This window comes from Dermacentor andersoni, chromosome 10, assembly GCF_023375885.2.
Source record: "Dermacentor andersoni chromosome 10, qqDerAnde1_hic_scaffold, whole genome shotgun sequence".
NCBI classification, from domain to species: Eukaryota; Metazoa; Arthropoda; class Arachnida; order Ixodida; family Ixodidae; genus Dermacentor; species Dermacentor andersoni.
In genome coordinates this window covers 54,467,929-54,490,670 of record NC_092823.1, presented here as the reverse complement: position 1 = coordinate 54,490,670, position 22,742 = coordinate 54,467,929, and the positions used below count along the sequence as shown (strand labels likewise).

The window sequence follows — 22,742 nt, the reverse complement described above, 5'->3', positions numbered from 1 at the left end:
CAAATCCGTAAAAATGCGGGAGAGTTGGCACTTATGTACCTTGGTGAGGACGGGCCCGTAAAGAAGGCGCCGGGCAGACTGGGGTGAACCGGGGCTTCGCCTGGCAGGCTCCCCACCCACGTAGAGCGGAGCGCCCGTCCCGAGGCCATAAGGGATCTCCCGGTACAGGTCGGAGGCCAACGCGTTCCAGTACTCCAGGCAGATCTTGAAGATCTCCACTTCCTCCACTTCCGAGATGAGCAGCAGGTAATGCAGCGCCTGCAATGCATGCAGCATAAATGGAATTGCATGTACACCTAGCCATTGCGGATGGGCTTCCGCAGATACCTGTGGCAAGGCACTAGTCTTCTGCTTCCCTGTGCAAAATCTCAGCATGAGGCATGCCCTGCTGGCATGACATCAAAAGGATTAAGTAACAGGGCACATCTGGCACAGATTATGCATTTTTTCCAGCATAACAAGATGACAAAAAAAAATTGATTGAGCACAGAATGGTTCCATGATTACCACAAAGGGTTAGCACAAGACAAACAGGTAAGGGTACACAAAGCCCTCTAACAACAAATCTCTCGATTCATTATTTCTAGTTCAATGCCCAGACACGGCAAAAAGGAAATGCCTACGTACAGCATGTAGAACTTCGAGAAGGTCGGCACGCTTCTCAATGAGCGCACCATGTTCTTTGAGATAGGTACACAGGAACAAGCTCAGGTTCTGGATGAACTTCTGCTCGTCGTCCTGGCCGTTGGAGTAGGCCTCCTTGATGACCGTTGCCGGTGGCAACATCTGCAAAGGACGAAAAATATTGCATTAACGACGATAATGCAATGCAAGGCAGCTCAGCATACCTGCCAAGCTGTGAAATTTAACATCCACAAGAACCCTGCAGAGGCAATACCGGAAGGAGAGAGCAGCAAATAGCAAGCATTGTATTTTACAAGTTTGTCCAGAGCACATGCCTGTTGTGGGTTATGCAGATACTTTATTAACAATGCAGCCCACTACCAGCAGCAACTTGGCAACAAGAGGTTAAAATTGACAAGCAACAGACCATTTTTAGATCACAGCAACTTTGCAGCATCTTGCTGTTGCCGATTTCGCCTGCTTCGATAACCTGTCTGAATATGTTTGCTCAAAGCAAGAAACACTCTGGTACCTTTCTGGTAGGCTCTGGTGCTTTGGTTCCAAGGGTACGGCAGAGAAAGCCCAGTGAAAACACTTCACCCATAGGACATTCAAATCGTGTCCCAATGTCCATGCACTATTTCGAAGACAAATGGAATATCCACAAGACATCCACATTTTGGATATCCTACACCACAGATGCCCCAAGGTTATAGACCTTTTTCGGCATACATTTGTCTGCCAATTGAGACTTTCTCTTTGAATTTCTGCGTAACAGAATTACATTTTCTCGCATGTTTGAATTACAACCTGAAGTTATCATGTGGGCAGCTAGTGTGTACATTGTACTTGACGAATTTTCTGATGTAACTTACTTCGGAAACTTTAATTAAATGAATAAGCCATTCCAGCTTGGCAGAAGGCCTAAATGAATGAGTGAGTATACTGCTCTGCTGCACTCGCGCATGCGCACGTAACGTGCGCGCACAATTAATCATCTGTTCTTGATGCGTGGCCGTTCTACCCCTTGCATTTGTACATCACATGTGCTGCGAGCAAAGTACCTGTTACAGCAAATGATGCGCAAATGCCACTGTCATACATCCGTAAAATGTACACCCGTAAAATGTACACTTCATGTCCCCATAATGTCCCTCGCGGACATGCAAGGAATGTCAATGGGACACAAAAAGCGCGGCCAAATGATCGTGTGAGGGATGTCCGCCAGACGTATGCAATGCATCACCAGCATGTCTATGTCCTGGCAGTGGATGTCCACAGGATATCTATAGGACGTCATCATTGTCACTAGGAGATGAGCGACACTTTTTCATGAATTTATTTTTCCGTAAAACTTAACGCAACATTTGTAAAATCATAAAAAGAGCCCAAATTCACCAACATTACTGAAAAATTGGGAGAGTTGGCAGGTATGGTTATGCTCAGCAGTCTCCGACTCGTGAGACTTTGCTGTCTCCCGCGCATCTAATTGGCAACACACTGCATGTGACTTCAAGAGAGCTAATGGTCCACAACTGTTACTGGGCATGCTTTCACCTAAATGTCAATGTCCATCACAACCGCTCACCGTAATGGAATGGAAGAATGAAGACTCACCTGTTCTAACTGTGCCATGGTCTGAGTGAAGAGCAAGACAAACATTTCGTCATAGTGTGACGCATTGACACCGCTGATTTCCGTCAAACACTTCAATGTCACATTCCGGAAAAGTGGAACGTTCAGGAACTGCAAGGAGGGCATGAAGGTGACAGACGCGTTAGACATGAGAGAAGTTAACAAATTCATCAACCTCAACTATCGTGAATGACTGGCTCATCGTCAAAAATCAGTGCACGCTCAAGCTCACCTTGTAGATGAGTGTGCTGATGAGCTTTGTTTCAAAGATGTAACCCAGTGGAATCCAGTTGAGAAACCGAAGAAGTGTTTCAAGCGTGGCGTGGACGAGAAGAGCATTTTGAGAGTTCTCCTGCAGAGAGAGAGAGGGAAACAAGTTTGAGAACAAAGCACTAAGGGAAAGTTTGCGATCCTCTTCACATTGCCACAAACGACTGCAAGTACAGGCAACATCACCAGCTGCCGAGACAGTAAAGGATTTTCACTTTTACCCTGTCAGCTTGTTATATTTTTTTTTTTCAGAAATGTGGGCTTCAAATTTTGGCTGGGAAGCTCCCTTATGTAGTATTTCCCTCCTTCATTTTACTGAGGTGCTTCACCTTTATGTGTTGCAATTGCAATGGCCAGTGCCACAGTAGTGGATTCCACTCTGGGGTCCCTGCAGAAATTGAAGGCAGCACCATTCCTGTTGCCACCACATTTCTCACCTATATTCCGTTTCATACACAGTAGACAACACTTCTCTTACTGCTTGCATTTGCGACTATATACAGGCTGTGTCATGTATTTCAATGTAACACTAGCTATCATATGTTAAATATGGCACATTTATTGCATGGTAAGCTTCAAAGATCTGATCCTATTTCTAGCTGAACCAAATGGGTAAGGCGATATGTTTCTGCGACCAGCAGCTAAAGTGCACAATTTACACTTGCGACTGAAACACAGTTCGCATGTCACCTACAGAAACCACAAAGGTGCACAAATAATACCGTATTTATTCAAATCTAGGCCGATAGTTTTTTTTCCTCAAATAATCATATGCCAAACTACAGCGTCGGCGCTTAGATTCGAGGATTTTAAGAAATGCGCCAGGTTGTAATTTAAAATGATATGCTGCATAGCTAGCGCCATCTAGAAAAGTCGGTATAGCAGCCGCTATTACCGGCGCCAGTAGCCAGCTGAAATACACAAGCGAGGTCACTGTCCTGACCTGTGTTGTATCGACATGCGGCGTGGCCCATAGCATGGCGTTTTCATAATGGCACCAGGCGATGCCACTGCAGTGCTGCTTTCAAACGAAAAGTTGTGCTAGCCACAGAGGCATCATCAAACGTTCAAGCCAGGCGGGACTTCAGTGTCGCCCAGCGTTGGAGGGGCCAACAGGACGCTTTTTGCGTGTGCCACAACGAGGAGATGACAGCGATAAGGAAAATAAGCGCACAATAACAGTGAGGAGCTGTCCATCGAGATCGCATTGAGTTTCGATGCATGCGAGCCGTGCCCCACTGTCTGCGCATGCATGGGTGCGCGGGTGCGAGCTTGCGCGTGTGGTCTGGGCTATAGCAACAAGGCTAGCAGCGATGATAACGCAGAGTGAGCTCGGCATGTTCATATTAAATAAATGCCGTTTTCATTTTGTGAACGCTGCCCTCACTTTTTTGTTCAGCCTACATTCGAGTAAAGTTTTTTTTCTTTTTTCTGGCTTCGGACATTCTGGGTCGGCTTAGAGTCGGGGCCGCCTTAGATTTAAGTAAATACGGTACGTAATTTGATGTAACCTTACATCTACAAGTTGTACTTGTAAAACAAAGTATAGCTATGCTGTATGAAGTGCTGCAGATCGAAAACAACTGCCCTGCGAAACTCACAATGTGAGACTTCTGTGACCACACTAGTTTTTGCAGCATTGTCTTCCAGGTATGAAATGGATCACACACACTTTCTTTGCACAAGCGTATGAACCTGGGCTATTTTGGTTTGGCTTCAATGTTGTACCAAGGACAAAGCACAGTGGACACCAGTTGAAAGTTCTGTGCCTGCTGCGTTTGTAAAGCCTTATCCAGTCTTCTGAAACATTATTATGATGTTGAGAAAGCTCAAAATTGCCTCTCTTTCGCAAGGAGACTGGCCAATAAAACAGCTGATTTGCCTGGCCTTCTCTTGTGACGCTAACCAATAAGAGAGCAATGATAACTGAAGAAAACATGCACAGGGTAACAGGGCTTCTTGCTCTCAACATTTGCTTGCCAACAAGATTAGCATGTGAAAAGGCACATTCAATTGGCAAAGACTGTCTCGGCCTGTTCATATTTCTTTTTTTCCATCTCAAATCTCATCTCATACGTGTGGGTCCGTAACATATGCGGGTTTTTATGGTAACCCATTCGCTACCAATGTCAGGGGGCAAAGACGGGGGCCATATTGCCAAAGCTGGCAATTCGCCTGTGGCTTGTATGTTGGTTTAAGGGGGGACACCCCACTTAAATTTTTATTTTTTATTTGTGGCCACAATTTGATAAAACTTCCATCACTTATGTATTTTGACATGCTGATTTCAAATATTCGATTGGTTTTCCCATGCAACAAGTACTTTTCAAAATATAAGCAATTCATGTTTTTTTGTGTGGACTAATTTGGAGGCAAGTTCTCTCTACAATGCTGGCTGTTAATGAAGGAGACTGGCACATCAAAATAATGTTGAATGATCAGAGGTTGCAGTGCTACAAGACTGAATGTTCTAAACTGATTTATGCCGAAGTTACAGCATGTCAAACTTTTGTAAGCAGAAGGCATTAGTGAAACCCTGGAGAAATTATTACTTTTTCAAAATTTCTGTAATGATATTTGTTCACATTTTAGGCCTACTGCACTCCCAATTTGTCCACCTTTCTGATGAAAAAAGAATTATTGCAATAAGATGAGTAGAACCAGAGATATCGTCACTCCAAAACTACACTACCATCAAAAATGTCGTTTTGAGAAAACGAGAAAAACATTTCAGGACATGTTCATAGTGATTACGGCAAATGCTTGAATACTGAATTGATCAAGGATGATACAGGGGTCCAACCAGGCAAGAATGAAACTTTCGCTTCTTTAAGGGGGACACTAATTCAAATAATGTTCATGATGTTTTCCATCAATATTCATGAAACTTTCCATTCTTGTTAAGACTTTTGTGCTGATTTCAAATATGTAATTATTTTTCCAATAGGCCATTTAGTTCTGAAGATAAATGAAATTCATTATTCATAATTTGCAGAAACAATAGGGGGGGGAAATGCGCTACGAAATTCGTATTGGCACATGCCTGGGTACTAGAAAACATAAGGAACATAATGGTAGAAATACTATTTTGATATATCAAATATTAGTAATTTTATAGCAATTCAATCTTTACTGTTCGAATTGTGGCTACCCTACTGTCTTATCTAAAGCAGAATTGAAAATTTTTAAAGCATAAATTCCAAAATCTGACCCTACATTGTGTACAAGTGAAAAGTCGGTGTTTTGAGAAAACGAGAAAAAAGGAATACATTCACTTTTAATCAAAAGTGCAGAAATAATTTTGCATTACTTTGCAGTGAAATTGGCTAAAAGCCACCAGGAATGTAGTCGCTCTGACCACGGCCACCCAAATGCGACAAAAACATCGTTTAGCGCCGTTCGCCGATTCCCGGTGACTAGCATCGCGCGCGCGGCAAGGTTGTTCACGAGGGGCGAGCTCCATGCCGATGCGATATCGCCGCAACACGCGCACGTGATAACGATCTTTATGGCGAGGCCAGATTACCGTTCGCTTTTGCCTACTGCGACGCTGCCGCCGCACACCTTGCACTTGACATCAGTCCGCTCACGGAGTGCTACTAAGGAAAGCGAAGCCTGCCTCGGCGTCGACTGGCGCGGCTGCAACGCCGTCGGCGCGAGTGAGCAAATCCAACACCCGCTTTTTTGCTGGCGTTGACGCAAGAACTCGAAGTTTTTTTTGAGCATTCATCTCCCTCTGCAACAAATCCGCACGCTGCAACATTGCAGTGTCACGCCGAACGCGGCCGCTGTCCGTAACGACTTCACTCATTTGTGAGCTGGCTAGGCCTACTTCGGCATCGTCCGCGGTTTCGGCATCATTTGCGGTTGGCGGCGAGCTACTCTCAATGCTTTCAGAAGGAATGGAGCGCTTTTGAAAGTTATAAGCTGATCGCTTCTTCTTTTTGCCGAACTTGTGCCTCGTGGCGAACTTTCCCGGTGGATCGGACATCGTTGGGCATGGTGCCAACAAACCTACGAGACGCGCAGTCGCGTCGCCTGCGGAGTGGAGCAGACGATGGGAACCTCGCGCAGCCAACCACAGCGCGCGTTTTTGGTCACGTGCGCTAGTCAACGAATCGGATCGCGCGTTCGGGCTTTTTTTTCTCCCCGGAATTCAACGTCACTGGCGTACCGACGTAGTCACTTTTGGCAGGAAATTAAAGAAGGAAGGCTCCTCTTTCCAACGAGACCAAGATGGCTGCGATCGCGCGCGTAAAAAAAGAGCTACGCGCCGCGATAAAAAGGGCTGTTTTTGCGCGGAATTCAGCTCACAGTGATGTTATAAATTGATATTGCGGACGAAATACTCTTCCCCGAGATTCGAAACTTGGTGAATTAAAGGAATATTAGCTGTAGATGTCGAAAATGTCGTTTTCAAAAAATCGATTTTTTCTCAATTTTTTCGCCGCAAAGAGCCGTGTCCCCCCTTAAGGGGGGAAGCGGGGATCAGATCGCGATTTTCGCGAAAAAAATCGATTTTTGAAAAGTACGCTTTTCAGAATCTACAGCATCATTTCTATCTTGTACTGAAATATTTCACCGAAAAACAAACTCTAAGCACTTAAAATAAATATATTTGTCGGTGCCGGCGTCCACAAATCCGCCCGAAATCGCGAAAAAGCCGCGAAGTTCAACGCGCGACTGCTCGGCTTTCCCGCCACGGAGCGCCGCCATTTTGGTATCGTTGGAAAGCCCGACTCTTTGACTCTTTGTCCCAGCCCTTCCCTTCCTTCCCTGCCAGCCAGCAAGCGCACAAAAAAAGAAAAACAGGAGAGTGGCAGCACGGAGCAGCCAATGGCTGCCGCGCCCCGATTGGCTCTGCGCCGCGGCTCGTTGTAAGGCGCCTCCTCATTGGTCGACGCCGCGCCATAATGGCGGCCGAGGCAAGGAGCGCAAGGAGCGTCTGCTTTTGTCCGCTGCTGGGAAGCCTTTCTGGACTTTCCTTCTCTTGTGTTTCGAGGACGTCGGCCACGTGCAATGGATCCGCGCACGTTCGAAAAGAAGTACCGGACGAAGCATGCCTACGGGAAGCGGAAACGCAAGCCCGTCACAGCAAGGAAGAAGCGGCGATTGTCAGCAGGTGGTTCGGCCGAGCCGAGCGTCCGTTCAGAATCGGCGGAGTACGCGCCCAACGTGCTGTGCGATCTCTCGCCCAACGTGCTGCGGGATCTTGCGCCGAGTCGAGCACCAGCCAGCGATAGTGAGACGAACCATGATCTTTTGCCGTCGAAGCGCGGGCGCAGTGTTACTTCACCGGTGACGATCGACATGCCAGTGAGTCTCGCCGTACGCGAGCGTCCCGTCGCAAGTTCGTCCAGCACAGATTACGGAGTGAGCTTGCAGCGGTCATCGCCGCCCGACTGCAGAGCATCGGAGACGCGCTTCCGCGGTGTGTCGTTCAACGCCGAGATGTCTCCGCAGCCAACAACCGCCAGTGAAGGCAGTCCCATGCCATCGACGAGTTCCGGCGCTTCGACGGAGCTGCAACGCGGGCGCACGCTCGCTGCCGCGGATGCGCCGGCGGCCGACCTTGCCGCTCATCGCAGTGTTGACTGTTCGCCCAGTGAACGTCGCACTATTCAAGCTCACCTGGAAACACGATTTGTGTCCGCGGAAACTGCAGAACTGCAAGCGTCGAGAGTTCGCGAATCGCTTCGCGCGGTTTCAGCAACGGAGCGCAAGTTCGGGCTGACTGGCTCACAGGAAAATGCCATTCCCGCACCTCCAGAAGAGGAGTTTATGCTTGTTCAAGTTGCTGCTTTGAACTCGCTGATTGGTTCCCCGCTTTGCCCAACTTGTCAGCAGCCCGGCCTAGCAGTGCACCGCGAGACTGAACTGGGACTAGCTGTGAAGATGGTACTTTCATGCATTTCCTGTGGTAGTACCCTACAGTCTGAGTGGTCCTCACAAAGGAAGAGCGGCTCTAGAGCTTTCGAGGTCAACATCAGAGCTATGCAAGCAATAAAGAGCATTGGGAAAGGACCAACTGCTCTTAATGACTTCTGGGCCACCATGAATGTCTCGCATCGTGGGTTACACCACAAAACATATGATGGGCACCTCAAAAAGACTTTCAAGCCTGCCGCAGCGGCAGCTGCACACAACATCTTCACAGATGCTGTAGAGGCAGTGAAAAAGGTGTACACTGAAATGGAGACAACATTTTCAAAGAACATTACAGTAGTGTATGATGGCACATGGTTGACACGCGGCCACAGCTCCCATACCGGCGTAGGCTGTATAATTGATTTCCATACAGGGCTTGTGTTGGACTGCATAGTTCTGTCCAACTTCTGCCTTGGGTGCAGCCGACAGCCAGCAGAAAGTGACCCCAACTATGCTGAATGGAAGCAGCAACACCAGTGCCAGAAAAACACTGATGTGAATTCTGGAAGAATGGAGGTTGAGGCTGCACTACAGCTCTTCAGGCGCTCCTTGAGCAGAAATGATCTACGTTACACAAACATAGTTTGTGACGGGGACAGCCGCATGTTTCGCACTCTATGTGATGAAGAAGTTTATGGTTTTGTGCAGCTATCTAAAGAGGACTGCATAAATCATGTTAAAAAACGAATGGGGGCTGCACTTCGCTCTTTGGTGGCCAAGGCAAAGAAAGGAGAGCCACTAGGTGGAAAGGGGGGCCTGACACAGCAGCTCATCAAAAAACTGACAAACTACTATGGCCTTGCTCTGCGGAACCACTCGGAAGTCGAGGAAATGCAAAGGGCAGTAATGGCAACGTACTACCACATCACATCAACAGATGATGAGCCCCATCATGAGCTGTGTCCCCCTGGCCCCCTTAGCTGGTGCAACCACCGGTCAGCTGAGGCAGAAGGGCAGCCAGCACCAGCTCACAAGTACAAGCTTTCAGCTAAAGTTGCTGAAGCACTCCTGCCTGTGTACCAGCGCCTCTCAGACCCTCAGTTGCTGGCCCGGTGCAGAGGAGGCAAAACTCAAAACGCGGCTGAGAGTCTCCATTCAGTGATATGGTCACTAGTATCAAAAGACCAGCATGCCTCACTGTTTGCTGTGGAAACAGCAGTGCACGAGGCAATTTCAAAGTACAACTCGGGCAGTCTGAAAGCTTATTCAGACCTGTGCACAACATTGGGCCTGCGCCCTGGTGCCCTCTCTCTTCAGCGGGCTGTCGAGAAAGACTCCCAGCGAATGAAGAAGGCACACAAAGTCCATCTCCTGAAAGGACAGAGGGCTAAGAAGTCACCTGCTGCCAAGGACACCAAATTCTACAATGCAGGAGCATTCTAGACAGTGTGTGCCAGTATGGAACTTTGAGGCTTGTTTTCTCAAAAGTTTGTTTTGAGCTTATCACCTCGCTCGTGGAAAGCATAGCACGGCAATGGGAGCACGGATTTTAATCCTGTTTGTTTTGCTGCAATTGGTGAAGTGTGCCTTATGTCAAGACAGTCTCAGATTTACCATTTAGGCTCACCATTTTTTTATTACACAATAATTGGAGCATGATACATTCTAAACATAAAGAGAAGGTGCATACTATATCGTTTAGAAGAAGAGCAGAGAAATTTAAAAAGAAATTAAGAGAATCTTGACTTAGACTATACTTCTTAGTAACTATTAAAAACATTTACAGACCCATAACCCATTTTGCTGTCACGATAGGCTTTCCACGAGCAAGCAACATGTGAGCAATATATAAATAATGATAAAATAAAAACTACTGAAGATATGATTGTGAAACTTTGCAGCTGTCTGTTTGATGCTATTTCGAACCTGTATGCCAAATTTCATCACTCTAAGATAAAAAATGAAAAAGTTAGTTCCGATCCCCTCATCCCCCCTTAAAAGGCTACTTATTCATGGATGGTGAAACTGGCAATATACACTTATACTTCCTTAAAAGTGCTGTCAATAGATGGAACTACTTGTACACTGGAGCAGAGGTTAGATTTCAATTTGTGGTATTTCGCAGAATGTTCGTATTGCTTTTACGCAGCAAAAAGAATCAGTATGGAGGGCCCCATGGCTTGCATATCATTGGGTAGCCAATGGGTTAAAACGTTGAGAGAGCCGCCATCTTCGTTAGTTTGAACAAAGTGTGTGGAGAAGAGGACTTGAGGGCTTTGCATATTCAACTACCGATTACAAATAGAGCCACTCCACACAATGTGCAAACTGGAAAGTGCACTGGGCCCAACTGACCATGACAAACTGGCATAGCTGGAATATGTGCGAGAACTCGTTGCACATGGTGTCCTTGAGATGCTTTGCCTTGGCCTGCGTCATCTGGCCACTCGAGAAGTCAAACACCTCCTCACTGCAATCGAGAAAAAAGGCCAAGGGAACAAAGATCAAGATCAAATTATTGAAAATTCAGGAGTTTTTTGTGCCAAAACCATAATCTAATTATGAGGCATGCCATAGTGGAGGTCTCCGGAACAGTTTTGACCCCCTTGGTTGTTTTAACGTGCACCCAATGCAGAAGCGCACCAGCATTCTTGCATACCACCCCATCAAAATGCAGCCACCGTGACCGGGATCGAACCAGAAACATCGAGCTCAGCAATGTAGCGCCATAGCCACTGGGCTATCACGGCAGGTAAGGGCAACCAATGAGGTTCAATGGCCAGAAGTCGGGTATGCAAACATTCGGTTGGATACAAATATTGGAAACAAATCGAACATATTGCAGGTTGTGCGGGAGTAAACATGGTTCCCAGTGTTTGCTTCTATCTAATCTGAGAATATGTCTCTGATGTTGTGCCGAATTCGGTGACAATTTCGTGCAGCTGGCGAAATTTCGCCTGTAAAGCACGCTTAGCCACTGTACGTATAAGCTTCGCGGGAAAGCCAGCCTCAGTAAAAAAGACACGGGTTTGCGGACACCTTACTCACAGTCTCAGCTTATTACTTTACAGCAAATGCGATGAGTGACGGCTGGCAAGGGGTCAAATGCCTCTGAGTTTACGGGAAGTCTATGTATAATAAGGCAGTTTGGTGTACACCGACGGCTAGTGGGAATTACTTAATTTTCCAGCAATTACATAATTTTTTAGTGCAGCAACGCACTAGAATATTTTAGCACTGACAATATGATTGCGATGTTCCAACATATTTAAATAAGCAAACTTGCTAATAAATGCATGTGAATATAATTATTCAACGTTCGATTTGATATTCACGCACCCCTACCCAAGAACAACATACAAGACATGAGAGCTGCCATAATGGGGGTGGGGCTCTGGATCAATTTAGACCCCATTGTGTTCTTTAAAAGGGGCCGCAATACGGTTCCATCCATTCTCAGTTTATCATTCTAACCGAGACTAGAGGGCCCAATATGGCTATACATGCAGAAAAACTGGGTTCTGGGCGTACACTTTAACTGAAAATTTCAATTTGAGGTCGTTGCCTCTAAGTGTCTCCCACTGACAGGTAGTACTGTCACTCTCGCACAGCTTGTGCGACTTGCATTATGCCTGCAACTCTCATAAGAACAGCACAAGCCAGAGAACACCCGCAGAAACTATCCTCAGCTGACTGCAGAGACACATTCGCAAGAACAAAAACATGAGTGTAACGTCCACATTGACCAAGCAGGACGCAGTTCACTTTATCACCTGTCAGTGTTGCAAAACTGCTGTAAGATTTAACAGCAATAATAATAATAATAATAATAATAATAATAATAATAATAATAATAATAATAATAATAATAATAAAGACCTCACATGTGCTCAAGTTTGGCCAGCTTGTTGTGGGATGCATAAGGTTTTAACACTCAATGCATAATTCAAGCTCTAACATTTGGTGTCACAGCCCAATTAATAAATAATGTGCCCCTAAATCTAAGTGTGCAAGTTATTGGATCCTGCCCCCATCAAAATGCGGCCACGGCAGCCAGGATTTTGAATACGCAATATTGTTCTCGGCAGCAAAACATTGTAATCGGTGAGCCAACACGGTAGGTAGGAAACAAAAATGACAAGCTAAGATGATGTCAGAAAAATCCAGCACAGTGATCAACTTACTGGTCTAATGATTCCTGCAGGAATCATAACGCTTTGGAACAAATATCCAACATGGAGAAAACAAAAAGCAAGGCCAATCTTAGAAATGTGATGAGTAATTCTATAATTAGATAACTTTTCTATTTGATGCCGCAGATAAACAGGGTTCTCTCTGATATTTCACAAGTGATGCATTGCATCAAGCAGAGTTCAGGCCTGTGTGTGGTAGCTCTGAGACCTAAGTGATACACCTCAGGCCTTTCACTTTCATGTCAAAGTTACCACACACATGCCTAAGTTGTGTACCAAAGTTACCCAAAGCGAGCGATATACTTTGCACCGTTGTGATTGTGAACGAAGAAATTCAAAGGCCCATATGCTGCTCCAATGCTTTGACTTGTCGGCTTCATAAGAAAAGCCTTTGATCAGTTGCAAGAACTGCACTGAGAATTTTTTTTTTTTTTGCCTGTCTTCTCTTATTCAGGTACACGAAACATAAATATTTCACTCCAGTGAAAAAAAAAAAAAAAAAAACGCTGACTCGGAAGGGTTAACTGCAAAACTACCACATTTATCTTTACTCTATTTTGGGATGACATTGACAGGGAAGCGTAAAGCCTTTTGCATGACGTGCAACTGAGACATTGCAAACACATTAGCCTGCCATAAGGTACAGACGTAGAAGACAATTCAGAAGGCCTTCCAATACAGTAACTGGGGCAGGTGTATGCTGTATTATTCAAATATCGAATATAGGGAGAGGTTTTTTTCCCGGAATCCTTAGCCTCAACATTGCCGCGATAGAGACAAAGTCTACGCATCTAGGCACACCACACTGTGTTCTCGTGACTTAGTGTGCGTTAAAGCGAGGGGCCGCACAAAGGTCAATTCGCTCGGTCCAGTTACCACACTTCCCCACTCCAGCGTTTTGATAAGAGTTTCCACAGTCATCGCGTGAGACGTGTTCATGTTTGCCTGGGTGCGCGCGACACCATGCTTGTTAATTTAGTCAGTAAGCAAATGTTTAAATGTTTATACAGCCGATAAAACTACTATTCTTACTTTTCGCATAGCTGTCTATTAATTTGCTATTATAATCAAAGCTTCACCTTTCGGGCGAAACTGCGACTTTTTTTTTATTTATTGCAATTTAGCATATTGGGAGTGAATTTTTGTTTTTCCATATGAGGGAAAGTTGCATTTCTGCATGAAAGAATGAGGTGCACGGTACTGTAAAGGACTTTTTTTTTTTACGTTGCGGCAAACGGGTGCGCGTTACAATCGAGGGCACGTTAGAATCGAGTGAATACGGTACGCCCCTTATCAATTTTTCTCCTTTGACAAGGATCGTACATCCCCTTCATCCTAGTGACAGCCTTCAGCTAGAGGCAGCTACCTTGCTAACCCAAACAAAGTTTGCGTAATTTAGAATCCAACATTGCATTGAATCTGCGTCAATTTTTTTAGCGGTGTTGCCACAAACGATGTGCCCTACAAATTTATTGTGAATGAAAACAGGCAAGTTAACACAGACAATGTGTGAAAGCTGAGGGCAAATAAGCCAATGGTTTAGATGTACACCTCATGCTCCCATTTACGAAACACTAAACAAATGTTACTGGTATCCACCACAGTCACTAGAACGAGACAAAAAAAAGAAAGAGGCACAAACTCGCCTAAGGAGCTTGAGGATGATCATGTTGTTCTGACAGAGGCTCTCATTGGTCTTGCTGGCCCCCACAATGTCGCTGATGAACGACGGCCAGTTCTTCGGCCATTCACGCTTGAGAATCTGCAGCAAAGAAGCAAAGCATGCAGTCTGCTTGACATACACCGGCCATTGTCGTCTAATCTGCAGAAACATTTCGACACTTTGTGCTGTTTTCCCTCCCAGAATGCAACCAAATTCCAAATAAAGAGAGAAAGCATCTGCATAAACTAAGGGCGTGCAATGGTCCTTGACTTTCTCTTTCTGTTTGTTAGTGCTGCATCTAGATGACCCAGAAGCAGTGAATTTCCCCAACAACTATATATCAACAAAGGTGAAAGACTACCTTAACTAATCTAATCGGCTATAATTATTACTACGAAATATTTATGCACTGCCACAGGGGAAGCACCTCTTCTTTGGCTGTCTTGGGTACGGTGCAGAATTGCAGATCACAAAACTAGCGAGTAACAATTATAGATGAATGTACTGCTGCACTGAAGAAACATGTAGCAGAATTTTTATCTAAGCTTACCAAATATGTCTCCTTGATTACAGAGTCTACACAACAGCTATCATATTTCTCCAACTCACACAAGACCTTGCGCACAAATTAACAAGGAAGCCTGTCTGCTATAGCTACAGCTTCAGTCAACTAAGGAACATTTCATTCTTTGCTCGAAGCAACCTAGAGGGCCTGAACTTTTCAGAATGCAGTGGCTTCCACAAATGCAAAAAGACTGCTTCTATAACTTCTTCCAATTTCGATACTGGCAGTCTCGATGACCTGGCATCACAGCAGTCATTGACGAAGAACAAACATAACAGAAAGTGAAAAATATATATATATAATAATAATAATAATCAATAAACAATATGGCCTCAGATGCGATCACTTCCAAACTTCTTCCACACACCAAGCTCTTCATCAAAGCTGCCAATGCTCAAAGTAGGAGCAATAGTTAATGTTGCTTCCACACTGCTGTAACGCAAATGCGTGCATGTATACACAGAGCTTACTAAGCCACAATGTTGCTTTGCTGAACTTCAAGCTTCCTATAATGCACATTTACACGCACAGAGTCAACACCTGCGAGAACAGCACAAGCACACAGCGCACCTGCACAAGGATCATGTTGAGCTTGTTGAGGTACACACGCTCGCGGTCTATGCTCTCAGGGTCCGATGAAGTCTTGATGATGAGGCCCACGATGTACTTCTTGATGCCCTCACACTGGTTGCGCGGCAGAACCCGCCACCGTGTCTTGATAACGTTCTCAAGGATCTGCAGCGCATAGTACTTGGTCTGCTGGTTCTTGGAGAACTCGAGGATGGTGTCCACCCGCGTCCACGCCTCTGGGTGCTCCTTCAGAGTCGTCAGCACTTCTTGGGCCAACCGTTGCTGGGCGCGGAAAGATAAAAAAACCATGAACATAGACTCATTACACAAACAGGGCAGAGACCTCAGAATGTTGAGGCTCTCTCATGCACTGCCTGAAATGCTGTTGCACATAAATTAACTTGTATCCACTGAAGTGACTGAATGACTACGGCATTCCGCTGGTGAACGGAAGGTTGCAGGTTTGATTGCTAGCTGTGGCGGACACGATTACACAGGGACGAAATGCGAAAACACTCATCTACTGAGATTTCGGTGCACATTAAAAGACCTCCACAGGGTCATAACTTATCCGGAGCCTTCCACTATTTCTCTCATAGCCGCAGTGCTGCATTGGGACATTAAGCTGCATCAATAAACAAATCAATTAATCAAATCAACTTGGTAACAAAGCTATCTGCTAGATGTATTTACACATCTAGTCATAGCACAGCCAAGATAGACCATTACGAGTATTACCAAATTTCACCCTCTTGCAATTGCCTCTGTGGCGACAAGGAGGCACCTATTTTCTTCTACTGGTTATCTTTCTGCAAGAACCTTTATGCTAGCATTCCTGAATGTTATGTCCTCGTGTTGCAAAATCAGCAGCACACAGTGCCCAGTATGAAACAACCTCTGCGAGGGCAGAGAGCGGGACTACTATGCCTGTCGACCTTTAAATTTAATTCCCCGAAAAAAGGACTCCACAGCTTCCTGTCCAACGGTTTTGCCCACATGACCAATGCGCTCAGAAAACATGCGAAACAAATCTCACTGAGATCTGCTGCCGCTAGAAGATCCCCATAGTTGCCCTTTAAAAGCATTAAGTGAAATGCAAACTATCACACAAAGGCGTCAAAGACATGACGGGTGATGTGATCATAATCTCTCTTTGCACACCTGCAATACTGACAGCTCTGAAAGCGGCCACAACGTGACACAGTGCACTTTTGCTACCATATTTTTTCGTAGAATCGAAGCATCATTGTTCTTCAGTGTAATGAAGACTGCCAGGTACCACGTGCACACGCAGTTATAGCAATGTAACCAGCATCCAACATTATACATTCATAAGCTGTCGACACCTAAGATATTAACATATTCCCCTAGTGATGAATACATCCCAGCATAGTCAAATGAAAATTATTGTAAAAGAAACAATGCTTTGAATGACAGAAGGGTGAGCTAGTTGATAAGGATTCATTATGCAAAAAAGAAGTGAGGCGTGCAGACAGGACACAAGAGTAGAGAAGCGGCGTTAATGTTGTTCACTTCTCTACTCTTGCGTCCTGTCTGCACGCCTCACTTCTTTTTTGCATAATGAAACAATGCTTCAGCACAGAAGGCACAGTTGTAATAACAAGCACCAAAACAATGCATCAAATGATCATCACTCACACTTTGCTACCTTGTAAGAGCGAATGGAAAAAAGAACTGATGTAATTAACACATGCATTATACATCGGTGCTGATGTTTTGAATAGTGTGAGCTTGACATTGAATTCATTCCCCACGCAACTAGAATGCACGCAAGATATAAAACACCGAATTCAAAAGTGCAGAACAGACACACCCAGGCTTCAGAAACATCTCGCCAACGCAGAAAACACAGACTGAGCCCAATACAGACGAGATGAGCGTTGGACATGCCCTTATCGAGTGAGCAGTTATTGTTCTGCTGTCGTCGGAGACCTTACAGGGAACGGGTTGTGCGAGAAAGCTCGATTAGTACTGTTCATTTTGGCCACGACAGGTCTACATGAACACTACGTGGGTCATATGCACTCCTGCAACTTACACTTCCAGGCTACGTGGCCAGGCGTCGAGAAAATTAAGATTGTTTTCCACAGACCCCACACAGTGAAAGTTTGGTAGAAAGTGAGGAGAACACAATTTTTATGAGAGATCGGCATCTTCACCCGACTCGGCACTAATACTGTCGATTTTCTGCACGTCTCAAAACACCTCACCTTTACCTAAGAAAAAAAGTTTTCGTAGAAGAAACTTGATAAAGCTTTTGAAGTGCACTTATTTTTTTTTAAGTCATAGCACAAGTTAGCTGAGACAATCTGCATATCTATACAGTCTAACTTTTATTTTACTTTTTGTCTAATTTATGTTCATGAAAAAGAAATGAAACATTCTGAATCGCAGCAACGTAATATGCCATGTGTAATACGCCATGTAGTGCATATTACACTAGGTTAAAAGTTATATCAGGTGCTGGTGTGCCCCTTTAGAACTCCAGCTATAATTTTTTTGTTTGAAGGAAGCTAGAAATGTCAATAAGTAGTACAGCCCTTGCATTCACTGTTTGATTCACTGGCATAACAAACATATGGCCACTGACTTCTTAAACCTGATCATGGTGATAATGTTCCATAAAAGTCGTTAGGGTAAAAACATAGGTCACTCTGCAGACAAGCTGTATGTTTGTAAACATGCATAGTACAGTCAAACCTCTTTAATTAGGATTTCACAGGAAAAAAAAATGTCTGAATTAACCATGTGTCGAATTATCGAGGGTATCAAGAAAACAAACAAATGCTTACTACATCAACATGCTTTTATTTACTGAATGAATGAGCCAATCCTGTCTCTATATTGTACAAAAGCAGTTCGGAAGCTGCCATTCTCGTCATCTTGTGGCCGATTAGCCCTCGCCATGGCAAAGGCCTTGCGACTTCATTCACAGCGCAGCTGCAGCACGTGTATTCACCCGACATGGTCTCTTTACTACCACGCACACATCCCGATTATTTTTTTTTTTCACCAGTGAGATGGTCGCCACCCACCACAATGTAGCCGGTGCTCTTCATCCTCGAAAGCTTGTCAGAACAAAAGTACTGTGTATTGCAACCACTGCAGATGAAACCGTGGCCGCTATCAACATGGCCATGGATGGCAACTACGTAGCCATGAAGGCACGCCGCCAACACAGTGCTATGTGCGGCAGTACACATAAGAGTAAAGGCTTTAGAGGAACAACTAGGCATAAACTTTTCTGGTGGTGCTGTCATTCACATACAATTTCCACTGATGACTATGGCAATGTGGACTTCGCCGCTTCGTTTCGGTGGATGCTAACACCATTTTTGCCCATTTGCGTTGCACATTTGCGGCACTCGCCGTGCTCAGAGAGTTGTCCAAATTAAATGATACGTACAAATTACCGAGAGTTTCATTGCATTAAATAAAGCATATGCCTGCCGGGACCAGCGAATGAGTTGGAATTATCCAATTTTCCGAATTAACGAGTGTCGAATAAAGAGGTTTTACTGTACAGGCAAAAGGAGTAGGAGATTTAACAGTAGCCCACATTGGCACATTACTCATTATAAAAAAAAGAACCGCTTTACAATCACTCACCTGCGGCCCTTCCCCTGTGTACATACAGCAGACGACGCTGTCCAGCAGATTGATGTCGAGCTTCTGGGAGAAATCGAGCAGACGTGCCGCCTGCTCCGACAGCGCATTCATGCTGCCGTTGACTGCGCAGACCATAACAAGGTTGCAAGGTCAGGGCGCGAGCAATGCAAACGGCACCATCATCCCAGAAAAAGTTCACTTGCTTCCTCTCACTTCCAAGTCCAAAATTGCCACAACACAAATTGATGAACGGTATCTAGCTTAGAAAATGCAGCTGAAGCATTCCACAAACTGGATTGCAGCTGAAGATTACCACCCGACCATGCAGCCGGCTATAAGCTATAGCAAACAGCTGTGCATGGCTCACACGCTCCTGTATGGACACCACTATTCCACAAAGACCAACAAGCAAGAGGCTTAAAAGAGCCTGCTATTTTCCGAGAGATAAAAACAAAAAGCTAGCGCAATTTGACCCCACAGCTAGTCTATCAAATGTGTGGGAAAATACAGACATTATTAGATTTTTCCTGCCTACAAGTTACATCCCTATATTTAGTGCTGTATTGCAAACAGTGACAGCTGAGGACGATAGCAGCTGCGCATAACCGTGTGAGTGAAGAGTTGTGCCCACAACTTGTGCGTTTCCTGTGAGATTTGCAGTTCCGTTTAGGATCGCATAACAAGCTGCCTCGGAGCAAAAACAGCCCAATTCCAGCAAACACGGCTACAGGGCAATGTATGCTTGCACTGGCCGCAATGCCGTTAGCCCTGGAACTGAGCACGCACGCATCCAGCTGTCCATTCCCTACAGATTCAAGCACAATTCAAGCAGCGTTTGCAATACTCAAGAGGCAATAATTTCGGCAAGCCTTGGGCCATGTTCACAATGATTCTCTTACGTAAAAGTGCTTCCCCATTGGTTGGCATTTGGGCACGCTCGTCATGCGAGAGATTGGCATAACAAGACGATTGCCGCAGCAGCAAATCATGGACATCACTTGCATAAGAGAAGTTTGCGAATACAGGCCCTGAAGAGGCTACAGTGAGACTGAACAGCTACAGCCACTACAAACAAGCAATTCCAAACTCTTGAAACCTGTGCACCCTCCCTTTTAAGGTGCAATTTTGCCACATGACAATAAGCATCATAAATCTTGCGTGAGCTTCCTTTGTTTGATCCTGCACAAAGACACTTTCCGGTCAGGAACACGTTGTGCGTCACGGTATCCCGTAGCCTTCCTGACAGGAAAGTATGGAGCGCACTGCGTTAAATACAATACAAATGTACAGATGACTGGCAGTATGTATCGGTGTGAAGAAAAATGACCCTCTAAAATGCGCATAACCTTTTTTAGGAGCACAAATGCTAGGACAGCACAGTGGCCTTGTGAGCAGACTGCTCAGCTGCATACCTGGCGTCCCAAATGGTGTAAGCGGCTGCTTCATCCCATCAACTTGCACCGACATCAAAGAAATCAGGCTATTTTCCTCCTGAAATGAAAATTGGATAGTGTTAAACAAGGTGTGACTACACACACACACCCTAAAGCCACAGATTTCAATTTGGGTAAAAAGAATAACAACACGTGGAAATAACTTTTAGGTTCTGGCACTAGGTAAATGCATGCAAAATGTGTTAGCCGGCCTGCTATTTAGAGCACTTTTTTTGATAACCCTGCATCTATGTGCCTGATTAATCCTGACCTAATGGGTGTCTTTTCAAGTTCAGAGAAGCAAAGTGCAACCACATGTTCAGACGCTGACTGAGATAATCACCATAACCAGTACGCACTACAGATATGTCTGCAGACTGGTTACACAGTGCACAACTTGTGCTCGCGCATAACATAAGCAACCTTTATCTCTGCTAGCAGGCACGCAATCTAGATCAGGTTTAAACGACCTTATTTCCTTCCTTTGCCAAAGATTCCGCAGTTCGCTTTCTCATCGCATCACTGTACAGCCAAGACGAAAACCTCTCAGAGAACACTGCATAGCCAACCTTCATGGCAGGCATACCATCACTGAAAGCCTAGCTATCAAAAGAACGGTCACCAGCCATATTTAGTCAGTGCACACCTCTGACTGTGACAAAAGATACAGAAGGACACTATCGTTCTCGGCAGTCCTTGCAGCTTTCTTTCCCAGTACTAAGCTGGTCGCTGCAACTACATGAGTGAAGTCGCACAGCACTCCAATTTGTGTTACAAGACGCTGGGAAGAGCATTAACACAGCTCTCCAACATAATGACACAAAATGTCAAACATCCAGAGGGCTTTCTCTCAATACCAGAGCTCCTCTGTGCTTCATTAAAGCCAAAGACACACCTAAAGAAAAAAAGATGCTGCATTTTTTTTTTTTATGAGACTTGCATTGCAACATTAGCAGCTCTTGTGTCTGTCTTGCCTTCATTTCTGTCCCTTCCCAGCACTGCTCACTGCCTGTGAGACTAATTAAATATGCAACAGCGTTACTCTAGGCGTGGACATAAAGCGAGAGCCTTTGTCTTCGTCCAAAGTCATACTGTTACATTTTGACTCAACAACAACCAACCAGACCGATTTGCTGCTTCGCAACACCAGTGGCGCATGGCAACACCAAACGGCATCTCATGACTGTGCTAGTCACTCCACACTATGGTCAATAAATTGTAACCCCACTTTGGTCCAAACATACAGAGCTGAACGCACCACTTGCAAGGCAGCACCTGGCCATGTTAGACAAATAAAAATAGATGATAACTATACTTTCTTTTTTTTTTAAGTCAATGTAGCAATTGCATTGTTCAGGCTTAGATCCATGGTATTTCTACATGTCAAATAACGCTGGCCGGAGCGAAAGTCAAGCTAAGGATGTGCTCAAACGTTGCACGGAAACTATCGCAGCAAATTTCCAGGATGTTTTAAGTACTGCGCGATTCTACGAAATTCGCGTAGCGCATGCACGATCCTTGCGAGTGCTAAACCCCTGTCGGCAGACACGAATCGAAGTACGCCACTGTCAAATACGTTAAGTGCACCAAAACACGCGCCCTAAGAATACAAGCTCGGCAAGCAAAAGTCACGCCATGAGCTGAACAATAAGGGCTGATCACCACGTATCTTGGCGTCACATGTTTCGTTAGAACAGACGCTACGTCCCAAACTCATGTGTTCTGGCATAAATGCCTCGAAATGCCGAAGGCATGGCACGACACAGGCAAAAAAAGAAAAAAGAACGAGCTCATTGCAGATTAGACTTTTCGGGCCCTGAAAAGACTACGAAGCGCGTAAATGGAGTGGGAAACGCTCAGACGCCTCTACTGCGCGATCAACATGCGACAAGGATGTGACGCAGTTCAAGCGCTGATTCAAAACCGTCTTTACACGCCGCTTTGTTTACACTGCCACCAGCATGTTCTCACTCTGCAAGCTGTTCCGAAGCACATTACCTGAACAAATGAAACAAAGACTCTCGGTGCTGATTCTCTCTTTGGTGTTCTTTTCGTTTCGACGGGATACGAGGGACCCAAATACTCTATTGTTCCTCTTGAGAAAATGAATGGAGAAAGTCCGGTCGCGTCAGATTAGGAGCGGCTATCGCGGTCGAGAGTGAACGTACGGGTCAGAGGATGTTGGTTAAGCTCCTTTTCGCCGTAACACACTGTGGTCCCGTCAGCATTATGTAACTGAAAGCGCGATCAGCGTGTGGGCATTATGCAAGCGCTTGCCAGGTCGGAGAAAC

At 45.2% G+C, this 22,742-nt stretch overlaps 1 protein-coding gene across 2 annotated transcripts in view; it reads right to left on the bottom strand.

The window, feature by feature from the left end:
- Window positions 1–22,742, bottom strand: part of emb (exportin-1 emb) — a 52,944-nt gene that overhangs the window by 29,233 nt on the left and 969 nt on the right. The window contains exons 2-10 of one of the 2 annotated variants that reach the window (XM_050190880.3): window positions 20,431–20,509; window positions 19,019–19,140; window positions 15,389–15,670; window positions 14,237–14,352; window positions 10,753–10,867; window positions 2,492–2,611; window positions 2,242–2,370; window positions 628–786; window positions 40–258 (exon numbers count right to left, since the gene is read on the bottom strand). In XM_050190880.3, coding sequence (XP_050046837.1) covers window positions 40–258; window positions 628–786; window positions 2,242–2,370; window positions 2,492–2,611; window positions 10,753–10,867; window positions 14,237–14,352; window positions 15,389–15,670; window positions 19,019–19,140; window positions 20,431–20,485 — 1,317 coding nt within the window. In that variant the 5' untranslated portion in view covers window positions 20,486–20,509. Of the gene's footprint in view, window positions 1–39; window positions 259–627; window positions 787–2,241; window positions 2,371–2,491; window positions 2,612–10,752; window positions 10,868–14,236; window positions 14,353–15,388; window positions 15,671–19,018; window positions 19,141–19,917; window positions 20,372–20,430; window positions 20,510–22,742 lie in introns of those variants that run through there. The other variant, XM_050190881.3, reaches the window with a different exon arrangement.